The following is a 16937-nucleotide window of genomic DNA, read 5'->3' as shown; positions in this document are numbered from 1 at the left end:
AGCTCCCTGCCTGGGTCCCCTGTTGGGAGGCTGTTGGCCCAGACAGCCCCATGGGCTCTGTCCCACAGCGGCCAGGCTTCAGGCCGTGCTCTCCTTGCAGCTGGCCCTGGAGGGCTGGGTGCTGCTCCTCCTCTGGGTCCCGCCCGGGAACCTCCCCACGGCCCATTGCCTCCCTCCCCATGTCACCATGGGGCTGCTGCATCCTGGCTGGCTCACCACACACCACACCTCCATGACAGCACCAGGGGGACACGGCAGCTGCCCCCGACATCGGCCCGGCCTGGCCGCACCCCGTACGTCGCCAGCTCTCCCCTCACGCGACTCTCCTTGGCCTTGGCGTTTAGGGCGACACAAGAGTCTTTGTTTACGAGGTGGTCCCCGAGGCGCCCTTCTTCCTGGAGTGCAACAGCTTCACCTCCAGCGACCCACACAAGGTACCGGGGCTGGCGGGGAGAGGGCCCTGGGCAGAGGGAACAGGGTCACCTCTGCAGTGCCAGGCCAGCTGCCCGCTCACAAAGGCAGGGCTCCTGCCTCCCCCAGTCAGGCTCTGCGTGCCCAGTGTGTACCCTGGCCTCCCCCAGCCAAGCTAGGCCTGGGGGTGGCCTGGCAGCGCCTGCCTTTGCTGCTGCCCTCCTTGGCTGGCGGCAGGTTTCTGCGAGGCTGGGTGGATGGGGCAGCTGTCCCGGCTGGCTGTGTTGGGACAGTCGGATCTCCCAATGGCTGACGAGCACAGAGACACCAACGCCTCTGATCCCCGGCTCAGTCCTGGTCTGGGCATGCTCCAGCGGGGTGGGGGTGCCCATATCCCTGTGGCCGGTTGGGGGCGATTTCTGCATCCACCGCCCAAGCAAGGAGACCTGAATGCTCCGTGTCAGCTGTCCTGGCTCGAACGGCCCCAGGCCATGGGTGGCTCTGTCACATCAGGGGCACACTCATGGTCCAGGCCACGTCGCTGCATCGGAGCATGGCAGAGCGGGCACAGCCGGGACCTAGTGTTGGCAGAGCCCGCTGCGCCCCATGGGTCCCCATGCAGGGCTGTCCCCGATCACACGTTCCCCAGGGCTTGACCAGCCCAGGCCTCAGTATCCCAGGGACAGCCTGTAACCCCTTCCCCAGGAGACCGGACCACATCCCCAGACAGATCCATCCCCACCTCACCCCTTCCTTTTCCCTGCCAGTCCTGCGGCCGGGAACTCGCCACTCCGCTCCCTGGTATAGCTGGTGCAAAGCCGCCCTCTAGTGGCCGTCCAGGGGAGTCACTATCTCCAGGGTGCCGGGGCGTTATAGCACAGCAGTTCCCCGCCACCACCGCTCGAGGGACGCGCGGTGCCAGGGGGCATAGTGCAGGGACACAGTGCTACGAGTGCAGGAGGAATCCCGCTCCAGAGACGGGTGGAGCTGCCCACCTGTGTGTGCAGGGGAAGCCTCCTGGGCAGTGCCCCCAGCCCCGCCCTCGAAGTCCAGGTTGGCAGCCGCCCCCCGGGCTGCTGGAGACTGCAGCCGTCCCTCTCACTGCATGCTGGCCGGCGGTGGGCAGGAGCTCCGCATCCCCCTCTGGGCATGGGGGTCCATGGGCGGGCACCAGGTTAGAGGTGCGCCCGGGGGCTTGGCTTTCCATAGTGTGGGGCGTGGCACAGGAAGGGAGAAAAGGAGGCTCTGAACCCCTGAACTGCCCTTCCTCGTGCTGAGCCCCAGGGGCTGGCATGGTGAGCGTTGCCCACATAGGCAGCCGACAGACCGGTCCCATGGGGGCAGGGTCTTTCTCGTGGGCTTTGGGCACCTGGCCTTCACAACCCAGGCATCCCAGACTGCACCAGGAGCCCTGTGGCACAGGGTGCTGTAGAGAGTGTTCTGGGGAGAGGCAGGAGGAGAGGGTGGGGCCAGGGGACAGCACCATCCTTTGTGTTCTACCCCATGGCACTTTTTGCAGGAGTCAGGTTGCCAGGCTGGGCTCCTGTTCCAATTGGGGTAAGGATGTTCTGCCTCCATTCAGCCCCACTGCAGTGTCAAATGACTGTCAGGTTTCTTTATTTGCATGCTGTTTTCCTGGGCTGTTAATCAGCTGCCACGTTCCACACCAGAAATGGCTGCATCTCATTGGTGGTTCAGGCCTTTCCTCTCTCGCTTTGCTTTGTAACTCTGCAGAGGGCCATGGAGCCTGCACACATCCTGTGCCCTGAGTAGGCAGCGCCAGGGAGCCAGCAGCACTGCCTGAACACGGCCTCCTGGGGGTCCGTCACCCCGTTGCCATCCCTGCCCCTCGCTGAAGAAGAAAGCAGGACTCGGCGGTATCCCCAGTGCCCCGGAAGTGAGATTCACAGGGGCCAGGCCCCCAAGGGGTGGTGCTGCCAGGCCCTGGGGGACTCTGACATCTCCCTCTCTGCTTTCCCAGGGCTTTGTGTTCCTGCCCAAGACGGAGTGCGATGTGCGGGAGGTGGACTTTGCCAGGGCTCTGCGCCTGAGGCAGAACTCCATCGAGCCGGTCACCTTCAGGGTCCCGCGAGTCAAGGTGGGTGGCATCGGACTCCCTGGGCTGCGCGGGGGGCTGGGCCAGGACAGTCTGAGCCCCAAGGAGCGAGCCCTGCCATGCTGCCTGCCCCCTCCCTTAGGGGGCTGGCCAGGCCGAGCCCCTTCACCCAGCATAGCCCCTAATCCCGGCCTTCCTCCCATGTGCAGAAGGACTATTTCCAGGACGACATCTACCCAGCCACTGCAGTGTGCTGGGAGCCAGCCCTCTCCGCCGCGGCCTGGTGCGCGGGCACCGATGGGCAGCACCGCACCATCAGCCTGCAGCCCCGGGACATGACGCCAGGTGGGTGAGGGCAGGGCCATGGGAGGCGGAGGGGCCCAGAGCGCCGGGCGCAGCGCAGGTGGCGGCTGGCCTCTGGGTGGTGCAGAGTGGGTCCCATGCACCTTCCTCTTCCCCACATGCACCAGCGTCGGGGGGTGGAGTGAGGGCACTCAGGGGAGGAGGTGTCCCCAGCTATGTGGCACTGGGAGAAGGACCCATAGACCCAGCTGAGGCTGATCAGACCGGCAAACCCTTGCTGGGCTCAGGGTGGGCAGGGGGAGGGATCTGGGGGTCCTTGCCAGGCTCTGGGCAGGCAGGGTCCGCACCCCAGGCTGGTGTCTCTCTCTGGGACAGGAGGAGGCCAGGCAGGAGCCGTTCTTCGGTGGCCCTTTGTGAAGGCTGGTGAGCTCGGGGCTGGCCGGTACCAGGGCGGGGGGGGGGGGGCAGAGGGTGAGGAGGTGGGTGCTGATGCTGCTCTCTCCCTCTGGACCCATCTGTGCCAGTGAGCGCAGCCCCACAGGATGTGCCGTCCCGGAAGTACGTCCCGGCCTCGGTCTACCTGGAGGAGAAGTCTGATGAGCAGAAGAAGGAGGAGGTGGGCTGCCCCGGGGATCTGTGTGCTTTGACTCACCTCAGCTTGGCCACCCCAGCCAGCACTGCCCAGCCAGGCCCCCTGCCCCCACAGCTGCAGGCTGGACCTGGCCCAGTGCTGGGGACCACTGACCCTACTGGGTGCCCCCCTACCCTGTTGTCCATGCCACGCACTGACCCCCCCCCCCACAGAGCCCCCTCCCTGCTGGGCGCTGACCCCGCCCGCCAGCCCCCTGGAGCCCCTTCCCCGCCGGGCGCTGACCCCGCCCGCCAGCCCCCTGGAGCCCCTTCCCCGCCGGGCGCTGACCCCGCCCCCTGGAGCCCCTTCCCCGCCGGGCGCTGACCCCGCCCCCTGGAGCCCCTTCCCCGCCGGGCGCTGACCCCGCCCCCTGGAGCCCCTTCCCCGCCGGGCGCTGACCCCGCCCCCTGGAGCCCCTTCCCCGCCGGGCGCTGACCCCGCCCCCTGGAGCCCCTTCCCCGCCGGGCGCTGACCCCGCCCCCTGGAGCCCCTTCCCCGCCGGGCGCTGACCCCGCCCCCTGGAGCCCCTTCCCCGCCGGGCGCTGACCCCGCCCCCTGGAGCCCCTTCCCCGCCGGGCGCTGACCCCGCCCCCTGGAGCCCCTTCCCCGCCGGGCGCTGACCCCGCCCCCTGGAGCCCCTTCCCCGCCGGGCGCTGACCCCGCCCCCTGGAGCCCCTTCCCCGCCGGGCGCTGACCCCGCCCCCTGGAGCCCCTTCCCCGCCGGGCGCTGACCCCGCCCCCTGGAGCCCCTTCCCCGCCGGGCGCTGACCCCGCCCCCTGGAGCCCCTTCCCCGCCGGGCGCTGACCCCGCCCCCTGGAGCCCCTTCCCCGCCGGGCGCTGACCCCGCCCCCTGGAGCCCCTTCCCCGCCGGGCGCTGACCCCGCCCCCTGGAGCCCCTTCCCCGCCTGGCGCTGACCCCGCCCGCCAGCCCCCTGGAGCCCCTTCCCCGCCTGGCGCTGACCCCGCCCGCCAGCCCCCTGGAGCCCCTTCCCCGCCGGGCGCTGACCCCGCCCGCCAGCCCCCTGGAGCCCCTTCCCCGCCGGGCGCTGACCCCGCCCCCTGGAGCCCCTTCCCCGCCTGGCGCTGACCCCGCCAGAACTCCCAGGGGAGGGGGGAGTATCTGGCACAACAGTGCCCACTGGACAGTTAGTCTCCATTCTGTGCCTGGGGCAGGGGAGCGGGACTGCAGTGCCTGTATTCCACCACCCGGCTGCCAGTAGCAGACACCATGGGGCCAGTGAGCGCTGGGAAGGCCCCCTGGGTCCCATTGCGGGACAGCACCGATGCTCTGCCCTTCTCCCCACAGCTGCTGAGCGCGATGGTGGCCAAGTTGGGTAACCGGGACGACCCCCTGCCGCAGGAATCCTTCGAAGGGGTGGATGAAGCGGAATGGGTAGGGCCAGGGGGCCTGCTCTGGGGGTGACAGGGGGGTGTTGCGACACGCTTCCCTGGGGGTGGGGGGCAGGAGCCAGTCACTCAGTTCACTGGCCGTGAGGGGAGGAGAGCTGGGGCCACAGTGCTGCCTGGACCCCACCTCCTGCTCCCCACCCCCACGGGGGAAGCTGGGCAGCGGGAGCTACGGACGGTTCCCTGAGAAGAAACCCTCATGGCCCTCCATATCCAGAGGGCTCTGTGGGGAGGCACAGAGCAATCACACCCCTCTGCCAGGAGCTCTGCCCGAGACGGGGGGTGGAATCCCAAGAGGACAGTATGCCTGGTGATCACACCCCTGTGCCAGGTGCCCTGCCCGAGACGTGGGGGGATCTGGAGAGGGCAGCATGTCCAGTGATCACACCCCTGTGCCAGGCACCCTGCCCGGGCTCCCGCTCACTCCATCTCTTTCTTTGTAGGACTAGCTCTGGAGGGGTGACTCCTGTTTCCTGGGACCGCAATCTCCTCCATGCCAATGCTGCTGGCTCCCCACCTCCCTGCCTGGCCTTCACAGCCCCCACACTGAGGCCTTGCTTTTTGCTGGACTGTGCCCACACCCCAGGGCTTCGCCGCTCCCCAATCCAGCACCGATCTCCCTGGAGGGCCTCAGGCCCAGCCCAGGCCCTTTCCCAAAGAGCCCGGGAAGCCGGCTCTGCGCCAGGCTCTGCCTTGTTACCTAAGGGCTAATGGACTGAGTGAGCCAGATCCTGCCAGCTTCGCCAGGCTGCACCCTCCTCTCCGTGTGGGGTCTGGGAGGGCTATGGACACTCTGCTGACCGCGGTGCTGCCGGGCCAGGGCTGGCCGTGCTGGCCGTGGCTTCGGCCAGTTTATACCCTCTGCCCGTTGGACCAGCAGGCTCCTCTGGGCACCTCAAATCACCCATCCTCGAGCAGAGCTGCTCGTCGGTTGGCTGATGTTCACATTGTGCTTGGGCCCCAGCCGATGGCACTGTGGTGGTAACCACTGCGGGCAAGGACAGAGCCACCCTGGGGGCTGCAAGGCTGGGGAAAGAGAGGGCCGTGGGGAGCTGGGGATGCCACCGTGGGATCCGGGGGCTTCCCAGCCTGGCCTTTCATAGCCACCAACCCTCCCTGTTCTCGCAACACAATCTCTTTAGCCCGACTGAGCATGGCCCCCAAGCAAAGGCGCGGCCTGCAGCACCTCCTTCAGGCCAGCCCAGCTCACAACGCACTGGGCTTTAGGGGTCTGATACCCAGGGCTGCAGGTGCCTTGAACACCTCCACAAGTCTACTCCAGAGCACTTGCACATGCCTCACGCGTCTTTCAGGCTGCGGGGAGCAAGGGCCAGAGGCTGGAATCACTGCGGCACAATGTACGCCAAGTGTCTTCTCTGAGTTCGGCTGTTGCCCCGCTGCACCTGTCGATCCAGTGCAGGGGTCTGGCCTGGGATTGTTCTTCAGTTCAGATCTGAAGGCGAAGTCACACTTGTTCTGTTTCCCCTCTGGCAGACATTCAAAGCACAAGCCTTCCCAAGAGGGGCACCACACCCTGGCCTCGAGGGCTGCCTGTCTGGAGGGTGGGCAGGAGTCGCTGGTGGGTAGCCTTGGCAGAGAGCAGGGATGGCACAGGCCTGGAGCTTAGCACTGTGGTTCAGGAACCCAAGGGTGCCCGGCCTGTGTGGCACGGCCAGCCCAGGCCTGGGCCCAGCCGCAGCAGAGCTTCCACTACAACCCCACTGGCACGCCTCTGGAGCCTCCCCTCTACCCCAGGCTGGGCTTGGGGCACAGGCTGCTGCTGCGGGTGGGTGGTGCCCTCTTGGTTACAACTTGGACTCAAGTTCCAGGTACTATTACTGATTTCCCTCTGAGCCTGGCATTTAGTGCAGCGCCCCCATCAGCTCGGGCGGGCGGTACCCGAGGGCTCCAGATGCTTGCCCTGCTGCTTGTGGGATACCCAGTCTGGACGCCTCCAGGCTCCAGGGCTGCCAGGCTGGCATCCTTCCCCAGCATTACATTCGCTCTGCGCAATATTTCACCAACAGTGTGAGCCTTTAGCCCACCTAGGCAGTGTCTCGCAGAGAGTGCGTGATGTCACCCAGTATGTGACCTGCCTGGGCGCTGGGGGAATGTTCTCTTGGGGTGAGAGAGCAGAGCTGAGCTACCCTGAGCCAAGACCCACAGCTGCCCAGCCCTTCCTGGAGGGCCTGGCACCGCAAGGGGCATTGCCTTGCCAGCAAGCCCAAGTGCCAGAGCAGGACTGGGGCTGTGCTTTGTAAGGCCCGGGAGCCTGGGGGTGGGGACTCAGTGGGTGTCTGCTGGGAGAGGACAAATGCCAGCAAGCCAGTGGAGAGGAGGGAGGGGGCTTCTGAAATGGCGCCGCGAGTTTTAATAAAAAATGATATTTTAAACCAAACAAACGGAGGCAGCAAATCTATAGTCCCTGAAAGGCAGCATGGCAGGCAAAGCCTCCTCCTTCTCCAGGGCTGTGGGGGATGGATTCTCACACCTGCCTCTTGGCTGGCTGGTGCCGCAGCTCCCTGTTGATGCTGGCCTGTGGCCAACTAGCACTTGCCCGTCATCTGGATGTCTTTGCAGCCCAGCTCATGGGCTGCAGCTGCTGGGAGGGCCAAGCCCAATGCAGGTAGCCAGTGTGGGCAGGGAGTCCCTGAACCACTGCAGCCGACTGTGCCTTCTCCCCTCGGACCCAGTGCTCCTGTGGGTGAGCCTTAGTGCTCACCACCACAGTTGTGGCCAATGGAAGGTGCCTCCCAGGGCTCTGCCAGCCCTCCATTTTCCTTGGTGGGATACAGGGGTGCAGCAGTGGTACACCCCAGCCCCTGAGCCCAGCGCATCGTCTTGCAGCCAGCAGTTTTCAGGGCCGGGCACTCTCAGCTCCCACTAGGCACATCACTGACGCTCCGGCCCGGCCCGCTTGGAGCCTGCAGGGGCTGTGTTCACAGCTCAGGACTAGGACTCCCTGCAGCTCGGGAGACAGCTGCCCCTGGTGCGGGCACCGCCTGGGAGGGGTTGGGAGTTGCAGCTGCGTTACGCCTGGGCCCGGGGGCGGGCAAGGCTGTGCCCTCATGGAGGTGACCCAAAACATGGAGAGGATTGAGTTCAGATGCTAGGCCCTGGGGGAAGGGAACTGCCACTGCCGCAGGGTAACTGTTGGCTCCCTGTTGTTCTCGTGACGGCTATTGCACCGGGCCTGGGTGGAAGGCAGGCAGCAAGGGCAACCTACGAAAGCCCCCCCCCCCCCTTGGCTGATTGTTTGAAGTCTGGGTTTGTAGTGATTTGGAACCAAACCTAAACATGTTGAAATTGGCCATTCAAGGGACTGGAGGTCTGGCTCAGGGGTCCTTCACCTGTCAAGCTGCCCCAGAGCCATGGCTGGAGTCACGAACGTGGGAGCTCTGGGGTCTCCAACTCTGTTGACTTGGTGGGCTGCCCCAGAGCTGGGGCGCCTGCCCAGGGTTTCCAGGCTCGCCTCCCTGCCTGGCCACCCCAGCCAGTGTTGATCCCAGGGCACTCAGCTCGCCGGGGCGGGTCGTGCCAGGGACGTGGCCAAATGCCAGCTCAGGCAGTTCCCTGCTGCCCCCGCGTCCTCCCTGCCAGGGCGATGGGGCCGGGCCCCCATGGCTGTGCCCATGGCTGTGCCCACGTGGCCGGTCCCAGCCGGGGGGGACACACCCCAGGGGCCGCGGGTGCGGAGCGTGGCGGATCTCGGGCCGGGCCAGGACCCAAAGCCCCAACCCAAGCGCTGCAGATGGGCCGTGGCGCGGCTGCCCCCCGCACCGCGGAGGGTGGCTTGGGGTCAGGCCGGGGGGCGCTGGGGCAACGATGGGGATGAGCGGCCTGGCCCCCGGGACAGGGGCACCCAGCCCCGCCCCCGCTGCAGCCTCCCCGCCGTCCGCCAGGGGGCGCGCTCCCCTCTCGCGCGGCGCTCGGCACCTACCGCTCGCTGGCCGCGGGGACACTCCGCCCAGCGCCGTCTCTATGGCGCCCCCGCGGGGGCCGCTGCCCTTCGCTCCCTGAGCCGGAGCCTGCTGCAGGCCGGAAGCGCCGGGGACATGGTGAGCGGGGCCGGGGTCGCTGCCCCGAGCCGGGCTCCCCAGCCGCGCTCCGTCCTGCGCAGGCCCCGCCGCGGGGTGCCGGCCCCGGGCCCCTCTGCCCGGCGCGCGCCGGAGGTTGGGTCCACGGACTCGCCCGCGGGGCCCCTCGCGGCGCTGGGGGGAGCCCGGGCGGCCCCGGCCCGCGGAAAGCGGCTGGTTCCGTGCGGCTCGGCCGGGCCCGTCTGAGCGGCAGCAGCCTGGGCGGCCCAGAACAGCCCCCGGGCTCCCCCCCCCGGTGCCGGGCTCCCCCCCCCCCGGTGCCGGGCTCCCCCCCCCCCGGTGCCGGGCTCCCCCCCCCCCCGGTGCCGGGCTCCCCCCCCCCCCCCGGTGCCGGGCTCCCCCCCCCCCCCGGTGCCGGGCTCCCCCCCCCCCCCGGTGCCGGGCTCCCCCCCCCCCCCGGTGCCGGGCTCCCCCCCCCCCCCCCGGTGCCGGGCTCCCCCCCCCCCCCCGGTGCCGGGCTCCCCCCCCCCCCCCGGTGCCGGGCTCCCCCCCCCCCCCCCGGTGCCGGGCTCCCCCCCCCCCCCCCGGTGCCGGGCTCCCCCCCCCCCCGGTGCCGGGCTCCCCCCCCCCCCCGGTGCCGGGCTCCCCCCCCCCCCCGGTGCCGGGCTCCCCCCCCCCCCCGGTGCCGGGCTCCCCCCCCCCCCCGGTGCCGGGCTCCCCCCCCCCCCCGGTGCCGGCGGCGCGAGGTCAGGGAGCCATCCGTCCGTCGCCCCGGTACGCTCTGTCCATGGCAAGCGGCCCTGGGCAGAGCGTGCGTGTGCCGAGGCCCTGGGGGCTGGGAACACTCCCCTGGCTCGGGGGAGGGGGGCCCGGGCGGCCCTCGACCCGCTCTGCCCGGGCTCCTGACCGCCGCTGGGAGGGGTGAGCCCAGCGCCTGGCGTCCGTGTACAGCGGCCTGTCTGGTCGCGTTCACATGCTAATGCAGGGGCATTAGCTGCTCCTCCGTTTCCGGTGCCCAGGGCCGGGCTGGCCTTGCCCTGCAGCCAGCCAGCAGGGACGTGCCGCTGCCTGGCCGCTAGAAGGCGCTCGCTGCGTAACAGGAACACCCGGGCTGCTGGGCGCAAAGGCTGGGGTTACTCTGAGTTCAGGTGCACGGTCTGGTGAAGTCTCCCCCCGCCCCCCAGTGCAGGGTTTGTCTAGAGCCGCACTGTGCATCGCCAGCTGTGCGGCCTCCCTTCCCTTTTGCATCCAGTGCCCAGCGAGCATTGGGGTCGCCTCTGGCTGCCTTTCCTGGGCTCCCATGGCCAGCGATTTAACTAGTCCCAGGGCACTGGCCCTATTGGTCCCTGATCTGCCCCACGCTCTTTTGGACCATGTTGTGTCACTGGCTGGGCTAACCGATTGCTGGTGTTTTGGCAGGGTGAATGCTTTGGGGGAGGAGAGTGCTTTTAAGCTGACTAGTGCCTGAGTTGTGCGCGGGAGGGGGAGCTGCTGGATCTCCCTATTTACCTGATTCCCTTCCGAGGAGTAACCTGGGCACACGCACTCAGAAGGCTCCTTCTGTAGGCCCCTGTCAGCAGGAGGCATTTGACTGCTTGTGCTTTGTCTGCAGGCCAAGTACCTGGCGCAGATCATCGTGGTGGGGGTGCAGGTGGTGGGCAGGGCCTTCGCTCGGGCGCTCAGGCAGGAATTTGCAGGTAAGCACCAGTCACTGTCGCCAGCCTTGTCTCTTGCATCCAAGGGGGATATCCATGGAAACCTCATGTTGTCCTTGAGGGTGACCCCCAGCCTTGGCTCTGCTGGCGGGCACCGGGCCTGTGCTGCTGAGCTCCCCCTGCAGCCTGTGGCTGGGGAAGGCAGCCTGGATTGGCACCTTCACTTGTGAGAACTGCTCAGTAATGTGTTACCTGCACGGACCCAGGCTCGTAACACAAACTGCTGCCAGGCAGGGAGCAGGGAGGGGGACCTGGGCTGGGATTCCAGTGTTTCCTGGGGGCCCTGCTCGGTGGCTGATTGGGCCAGGCTTACTGGGTGGCCCTGGTGGGGACAGTTCTGAGTGCTGTACAGAGAGCAGGGGGATCCTCTGGGAGGGAGGGCAGGATCATCCCCATTGCTACACACAGCCTGTGACAGACTGGAATTGAACCCAGGCATCCTTGGCTCATGTGGCCACGCCCTGCGCTCCCACCCCCGTTCCCTTATGTCCATAGAGGTCCTGTAGCACTTCCCTTTGCATGTTCAATAGCCCCAGGTAAGCTCTCCTGTGAACGCTGTGGCCAGGTGCGCCAGGGAGAGCGGGCTGTGACTGGAGGAGTGATCAGCTTGGGGTCTCTCTGAACAGCCAACCGAGCAGCGGCCGATGCGCGGGGACGTGCTGGACCCCAGTCTGCTGCAGCCACCAGCATCTCAGGGATCAGCCTGCAGGAGGCCCAGCAGATCCTCAACATCTCCAAGCTCAGCCCAGAGGAAATTCAGAAGGTAAAGTCATGGCTTGGAGCAGGACAGTCCAGCAGGCAGGCCTGCATGGCAGCAGGTTGCTGAGAGGCCAGCCCCTTTTCCCCAGCTGAAGCCTGGTGTTCTTGCTCTGGCAAACACTGCCAAATTAAATGTAAAAATGTAATAAGAAAAGCAAAAAAGGAGTTTGAAGAACAGCTAGCCAAAAACTCAAAAGGTAATAACAAAATGTTTTTTAAGTACATCAGAAGCAGGAAGCCTGCTAAACAACCAGTGGGGCCTCTGGACGATCGAGATACAAAAGGAGCACTTAAAGACGATAAAGTCATCGCGGAGAAACTAAATGAATTCTTGCTTCAGTCTTCACGGCTGAAGATGTTAGGGAGATTCCCAAACCTGAGCCGTCTTTTATAGGTGACAAATATGAGGAATTGTCACAGATTGAAGTGACACTAGAGGAGGTTTTGGAACTGAGAAACTTAACGGTAACAAGTCACCGGGACCAGATGGCATTCACCCAAGAGTTCTGAAAGAACTCAAATGTGAAATTGCGGAACTATTAACTATGGTTTGTAACCTGTCCTTTAAATCAGCTACTGTACCCAGTGACTGGAAGATACCTAATGTAACACCAATATTTAAGAGAGGCTCTAGAGGTGATCCTGGCAATTACAGACCGGTAAGTCTAACGTTAGTACCGGGCAAATTAGTTGAAACAATAGTAAAGAATAAAATTGTCAGACACCTAGAAGAACATAAATTGTTGCACAAAAGTCAACACAGTTTCTGTAAAGGGAGATCATGTCTTACTAATCTATTAGAGTTCTTTGAGGGGGTCAACAAACATGTGGACAAGGGGGATGCAGTGGACATAGTGTCCTTAGATTTCCAGAAAGCCTTTAACAAGGTCCCTCACCAAAGGCTCTAATTTAAATTAAGTTGTCATGGGATAAGAGGGAAGATCCTTTCATGGACTGAGAACTGGTTAAAAGACAGGGAACAAAGGGTAGGAATAAACGGTAAATTTTCAGAATGTAGAGGGGTAACCAGTGGTGAGCTGGAACCGGTTCCCAGAACCGATTGTTAAATTTGGACAACCGGTTCTAAAAGGGCTTCTAAATTAACAACCGGCCAAAAGTGGTGCCCTAGGCCACCGACTCCATGGGTATTCCAGGGCTGGAGCACCCACGGGGAAAATTTGGTGGGTGCAGAGCACCCACCGGCAGCTCCCCGTCAAGCCCCAGCTCGCCTCCGCCCCACCTCCACCCCTGAGTTACTCTCTGCCCCGCTCTGCTTCTCCGCTTCAGGCCCAAGGAGGCAGAGTGGAGGTGAGGTGGGGCGGGGGGGGGTGCAAGGAGGGTCACCCGCGCTGCAGCAAGTAACCCAGGGGGCATGCAGGGGAACCGCTCCCCACCCCAGCTCCCCTCCGCCTCCCTGGGCCTGAGTGCGAAGCCGCCACTTCCTTTTCAGCCCTTCCCGGCTTCCCGCTTGAACAACTGATTCGTGGGAAACCGGGGTGGGGAGGGGGGCAGAAAAGCAGAGCAGGGCAGCGCGTTCAGGGGAGGAGACGGAGCAGAGGTGAGCTGGGGCCAGGTGTGGGACGGGGAGCTGCCGGTGGGTGCTCTGTACCCACCAAATTTTCCCCATGGGTGCTCCAGCTCCGGAGCACCCACGGAGTCAGCGCCTAAGACACCACTTTTGATGTGATCAGTGGGGGGAACTAGTGGTGTTCCCCAAGGGTCAGTCCTAGGACCAGTCCTATTCAACCTATTCATAAATGATCTGGAGAAAGGGGTAAACGGCGAGGTGGCAAAGTTTGCAGATGATACTAAGCTGCTCAAGATAGTTCAGACCAAAGCAGACTGTGAAGAACTTCAAAAAGATCTCACAAAACTAAGTGAATGGGCAACAAAATGGCAAATGAAATTTAATGTGGATAAATGTAAAGCACACTGGAAAAAATAACAATGTGATGGGGGCTAATTTAGCTACAACGAATTAGGAGAAAGATCTTGGAGTCATCTTGGATAGTTCTCTGAAGACGTCCACGCAGTGTGTAGCGGCGGTCAAAAAAGCAAATGGGATGTTAGGAATCATTAAAAAAGCGATAAGAGAATAAGATGGAGAATCTCTTATTGCCCTTATATAGATAATGGTACGTCCGCATCTTGAATACTGCATACAGATGTGGTCCCCTCATCTCAAAAAAGATATACTGACATAAGAAAAGGTTCAGAAAAGGGCAACTAAAATGATTAGGGGTTTGGATCGGGTCCTATATGAGGAGAGATTAAAGAGACTAGGACTTTTCAGCTTGGAAAAGAGGAGACTAAGGGGGGATATGATAGAGGTCTATAAAATCATGAGTGGTGTGGAGAAAGTGAATAAGGAAAAGTTATTTACTTGATCCCATAATATAAGAACTAGGGGCCACCAAATGAAATTAATGGGTAGCAGGTTTAAAACAAACAAAAGGAAGTTCTTCTTCACTCAGCGCACAGTCAACCTGTGGAACTCCTTGCCTGAGGAGATTGTGAAGGCTAGGACTATAACAAGGTTTAAAAGAGAACTGGATACATTCATGGAGGTTAAGTCCATTAATGGCTATTAGCCAGGATGGGTAAGGAATGGTGTCCCTAGCCTCTGTTTGTCAGAGGGTGGAGATGGATGGCAGGAGAGAGATCACTAGATATTTTGTTAGGTTCACTCCCTCGGGGACACCTGGTATTGGCCACTGTCGATAGGATACTGGGTTGGATGGACCTTTGGTCTGATCCAATATGGCCATTCTTACGTTCTTATGGCAGGAAATGGCTGGGTGGCGGCATGTTTTGTTCCAGGGAGTGCGTGTGGGTGGCTAGTTAGGGCTGGGCACCTCTGATCTCAGTGCAGCAGCTTCCTTCAGCAGGTCTGTTACTCATGGTGCACTGAGGCACTCGCACCTTCCCCTCTACCCCGGGACCCTTCTTGGCTTGCCCTGTAATCAGGGCTTTCCAGTGCTGCAGAGGGGAGAGAGGTTCTGGGCTGAAGTGCTTGGACTCAACCCCCCATGACAGCCCCCCAGCAAATTTGCACGCCCTTGCTGGCGGAGTGTCAGTGAGCGAGGGTGGCTGCTCCCTCTTCCTCAGGACGCAGGCACTGCCATGGCTGTCACCTGGAGGGACCTGTCACTATGGCTGAGAACAGCCAGCTGGCAATGCGCCGAAATGAAGAGCGAGGGGCAGCTGGGAGAGGCAGCTCACAGTTGGCTTGTTTCCTTTGGCAGAACTACGATCACTTATTCAAGGTGAATGATAAGTCAGTGGGGGGATCGTTTTACCTGCAGTCTAAGGTAAGCGGGGCATTGGATGGGTCTGGGCATCCGTCCTGCTCTGTGCCAGGCTATTGGGCTGGCCTCGCAGGTTCAGGGGCTGGCTGGCTCTCTTAGGAGCTGGCGCTTGGGGCTGGAGGCTCAAAGACTGTCATCACTGTTTGTGGCGCTCTAATTACCCCTTTGAGCAGAAGCAGACCTTTTCAGGGGTTTTTGCCAGGGTGAACGTCCTGCTGGCAGTGCCCTCTTGGTGTCTCCATCCCCACGCCCTGCCCACATACCCCCACACCTCTCTGGGCCCCCTGTCACACAGGCTAGACCCTGGGTGTCTCCGATGGCAGCATGTTGGACCCTGAGAAAGGCAGAGTTCACTGGGGTCTGGCACAGCGTCCGTTTGCCATCCTGTGCTCTCTGGAGCATGTGGATTGAGGGGGCAAACTTCCCTGGGCTACAGCATCTTTCTCAGATCCCTCTGCTGCTGCATGGTGGGGCCTGGCCTGGAGCCAGTATCAGCAGCCCCCCATGCCAGTCACCAGTGTTCCCTCTAATTTTTTACGTCCGTGTGCGGAATTAATTTTTGTATGTGCACCAATATGGAGGTGATGTGTGACACATCATCTTCATATTGGTGCACATAACTCATGTGATGGGCGTGGGGCCAAGGGGTTTGGAGTGTCGGAGGGGATTCACGGCTGGGGTAGAGGGTTGCAGCATGGGGGGATGAGGGCTCTGGTTGGGGGTGCAGGCTCTGGGGAGGGGTTTGGCGTGTGGGAGGGGGCTCAAGGCTGGGGCAGAGGGTGGGGGCTCTGGGGTGGGGCCAGGGATGATGGGTTTGGGGTGCAGGCTGCCCTGGGGCTGCGGTGGGGAGAGATGACTCCCCCCAGCCCTCTCTTGCCTCAGGATCTCGGGGCTGGGGAGCGGCATGTCTCCCCGGCCGTGGCAGCTCTGGTGGGCCTGGGCCGGGCTGAGGGAGATGCTCCTCCCGTGCCCAAGACAGGTCCACGCTGGGGCCGGGCTGAGGGAGGGGTTCCTCTCCCCCAGCCGCAACAGGTCCACGCTGGGGCCAGCGGGGAGGGGCACCTCTCCTCACCTGAGCCCCTGCACGGGGCTTAATAGGTAGCTGCGCAGCTTAGAGGGAATTTAGCCAGTCACGTAGGTGGTTTCTGCTGCCTCCTCCTGGCTGCCCTGTGAAGTGCAGCCATGTCCCTTGGCTATCCTGGGCCTGAGGCGTGGCCCACGTATGGCGGACTGGGCGGTAGGTGAGACTCATTGGAGACACTGTCCCACAGGTGGTGAGAGCCAAGGAGCGGCTGGATGAAGAGCTTCGAATCGAGGCCCAGAGACAGAATGAAAGAGAACAGGGGCAGAAGCCAAAGACGTAACTACTCCCCATGCCCTCTTCTCAGCCCCTCTAAATTATAGCCAGCCAATAAATCTCCTCTCTGCAGCTTCTTCTGTGTGGTTTGGAATCAGGGGATTCCGTGGGGGAGCTGGGTGGGGGTCACAGCCTGGCCCATTGCTCTGCGGGCAGCTGTATCCACTACCGGATGGCCAGGGACTTCCCATAATGCACTAGGACAATTGGGCAACGAGATAGATGGGGGAGGACCATTCCTTCCTGGACCATTCGCCTTGAAACATGGCGTCCAATTGTCCCCACCTGCCGCAGAGCCAGAAATGCCTGGTGCTATATGCAGCCAGCTGGCTGCCTCCTTGGGAGCCCCATGCTTTAGAACAGAGGTGGGCAAACTACGGGTTGCATCCAACCCATCAGACCTTTTAATTTGGCCTTCAAGTTCCTGCCAGGAAGTGGGGTCGGGGGCTTGCTCCACTCCGTGCAGCTCCCAAAAGCAGCAGCATGTCCCCCCTCCGTCTCCTACACGTAGTGGCAGCCAGGGGGCTCCACACAATGCCCCCGCCCCAAGCACTGGCTCTGCAGCTCTCATTGGCTGGGAACCCAGAGCTGGCGCTGCATCTCCACGTAGGAGCCGGAGGGGGGACATGCTGTTGCTTCCGGGAGCTACTCGAGGTAAGTGCCACCTGGAGCCTGCACCCCTGACCTCCTCCCAACCCCCTGCCCCAGCCCTGATCCTCCTCCCACCCTCCGAACCCCTCCATCCTAGGCCGGAGCACTCTCCTGCACCCCAAAACTCCTCAGCCCCAGCCCCAGTCCAGAGCCCGCACCCCTGCCCCAGCCCAGAGCTCCCTCCTGCACCCCACACCCCTTATTTCTGGCCCCACCCAAGAGCCCACACCCCCAGCTGGAGCCCTCACCTGCTCCTGCACCCCAACCCCCAATTTCATGGGCATTCATGGCCCACCATACA

At 63.2% G+C, this 16937-nt stretch overlaps 2 protein-coding genes across 3 annotated transcripts in view; both read left to right on the top strand.

Annotated features, from left to right (window-relative positions):
* Nucleotides 1-8319, top strand: part of CORO7 (coronin 7) — a 178280-nt gene extending 169961 nt beyond the window's left edge. For both annotated transcript variants that reach the window (XM_078854612.1, XM_073362801.2), the window contains 6 exons: nt 345-434; nt 2393-2509; nt 2677-2812; nt 3295-3386; nt 4709-4795; nt 5253-8319. In XM_078854612.1, coding sequence (XP_078710738.1) covers nt 345-434; nt 2393-2509; nt 2677-2812; nt 3295-3386; nt 4709-4795; nt 5253-5258 — 528 coding nt within the window. In that variant the 3' untranslated portion in view covers nt 5259-8319. The remainder of the gene's footprint in view (nt 1-344; nt 435-2392; nt 2510-2676; nt 2813-3294; nt 3387-4708; nt 4796-5252) is intronic.
* Nucleotides 8320-8414: 95 nt separating this feature from the next.
* Nucleotides 8415-16057, top strand: PAM16 (presequence translocase associated motor 16). The gene is made up of 5 exons (XM_078854613.1): nt 8415-8867; nt 10459-10543; nt 11188-11324; nt 14566-14631; nt 15900-16057. Exons 1-5 carry the CDS (start codon nt 8430-8432, stop codon nt 15990-15992), a joined length of 819 nt encoding a protein of 272 aa, XP_078710739.1. The 5' UTR covers nt 8415-8429; the 3' UTR covers nt 15993-16057.
* Nucleotides 16058-16937: the final 880 nt, after the last annotated feature.

The sequence above is a fragment of the Lepidochelys kempii genome, chromosome 10, assembly GCF_965140285.1.
Source record: "Lepidochelys kempii isolate rLepKem1 chromosome 10, rLepKem1.hap1, whole genome shotgun sequence".
Lineage (NCBI taxonomy): Eukaryota > Metazoa > Chordata > Testudines > Cheloniidae > Lepidochelys > Lepidochelys kempii.
The sequence above is the reverse complement of the archived record's forward strand: the minus strand, read 5'-3'. Positions and strand labels throughout refer to the sequence as shown.

Bases quoted from the DNA above. Each gene is read 5' to 3' on its own strand.
- PAM16 (XM_078854613.1), top strand. From the start codon at position 8,430: ATGGCTGTGCCCATGGCTGTGCCCACGTGGCCGGTCCCAGCCGGGGGG. The intron at 8,868-10,458 runs GTGAGCGGGGCC...CTTTGTCTGCAG, and splicing joins CCGGAAGCGCCGGGGACATG to GCCAAGTACCTGGCGCAGAT. The intron at 14,632-15,899 runs GTAAGCGGGGCA...ACTGTCCCACAG, and splicing joins CGTTTTACCTGCAGTCTAAG to GTGGTGAGAGCCAAGGAGCG.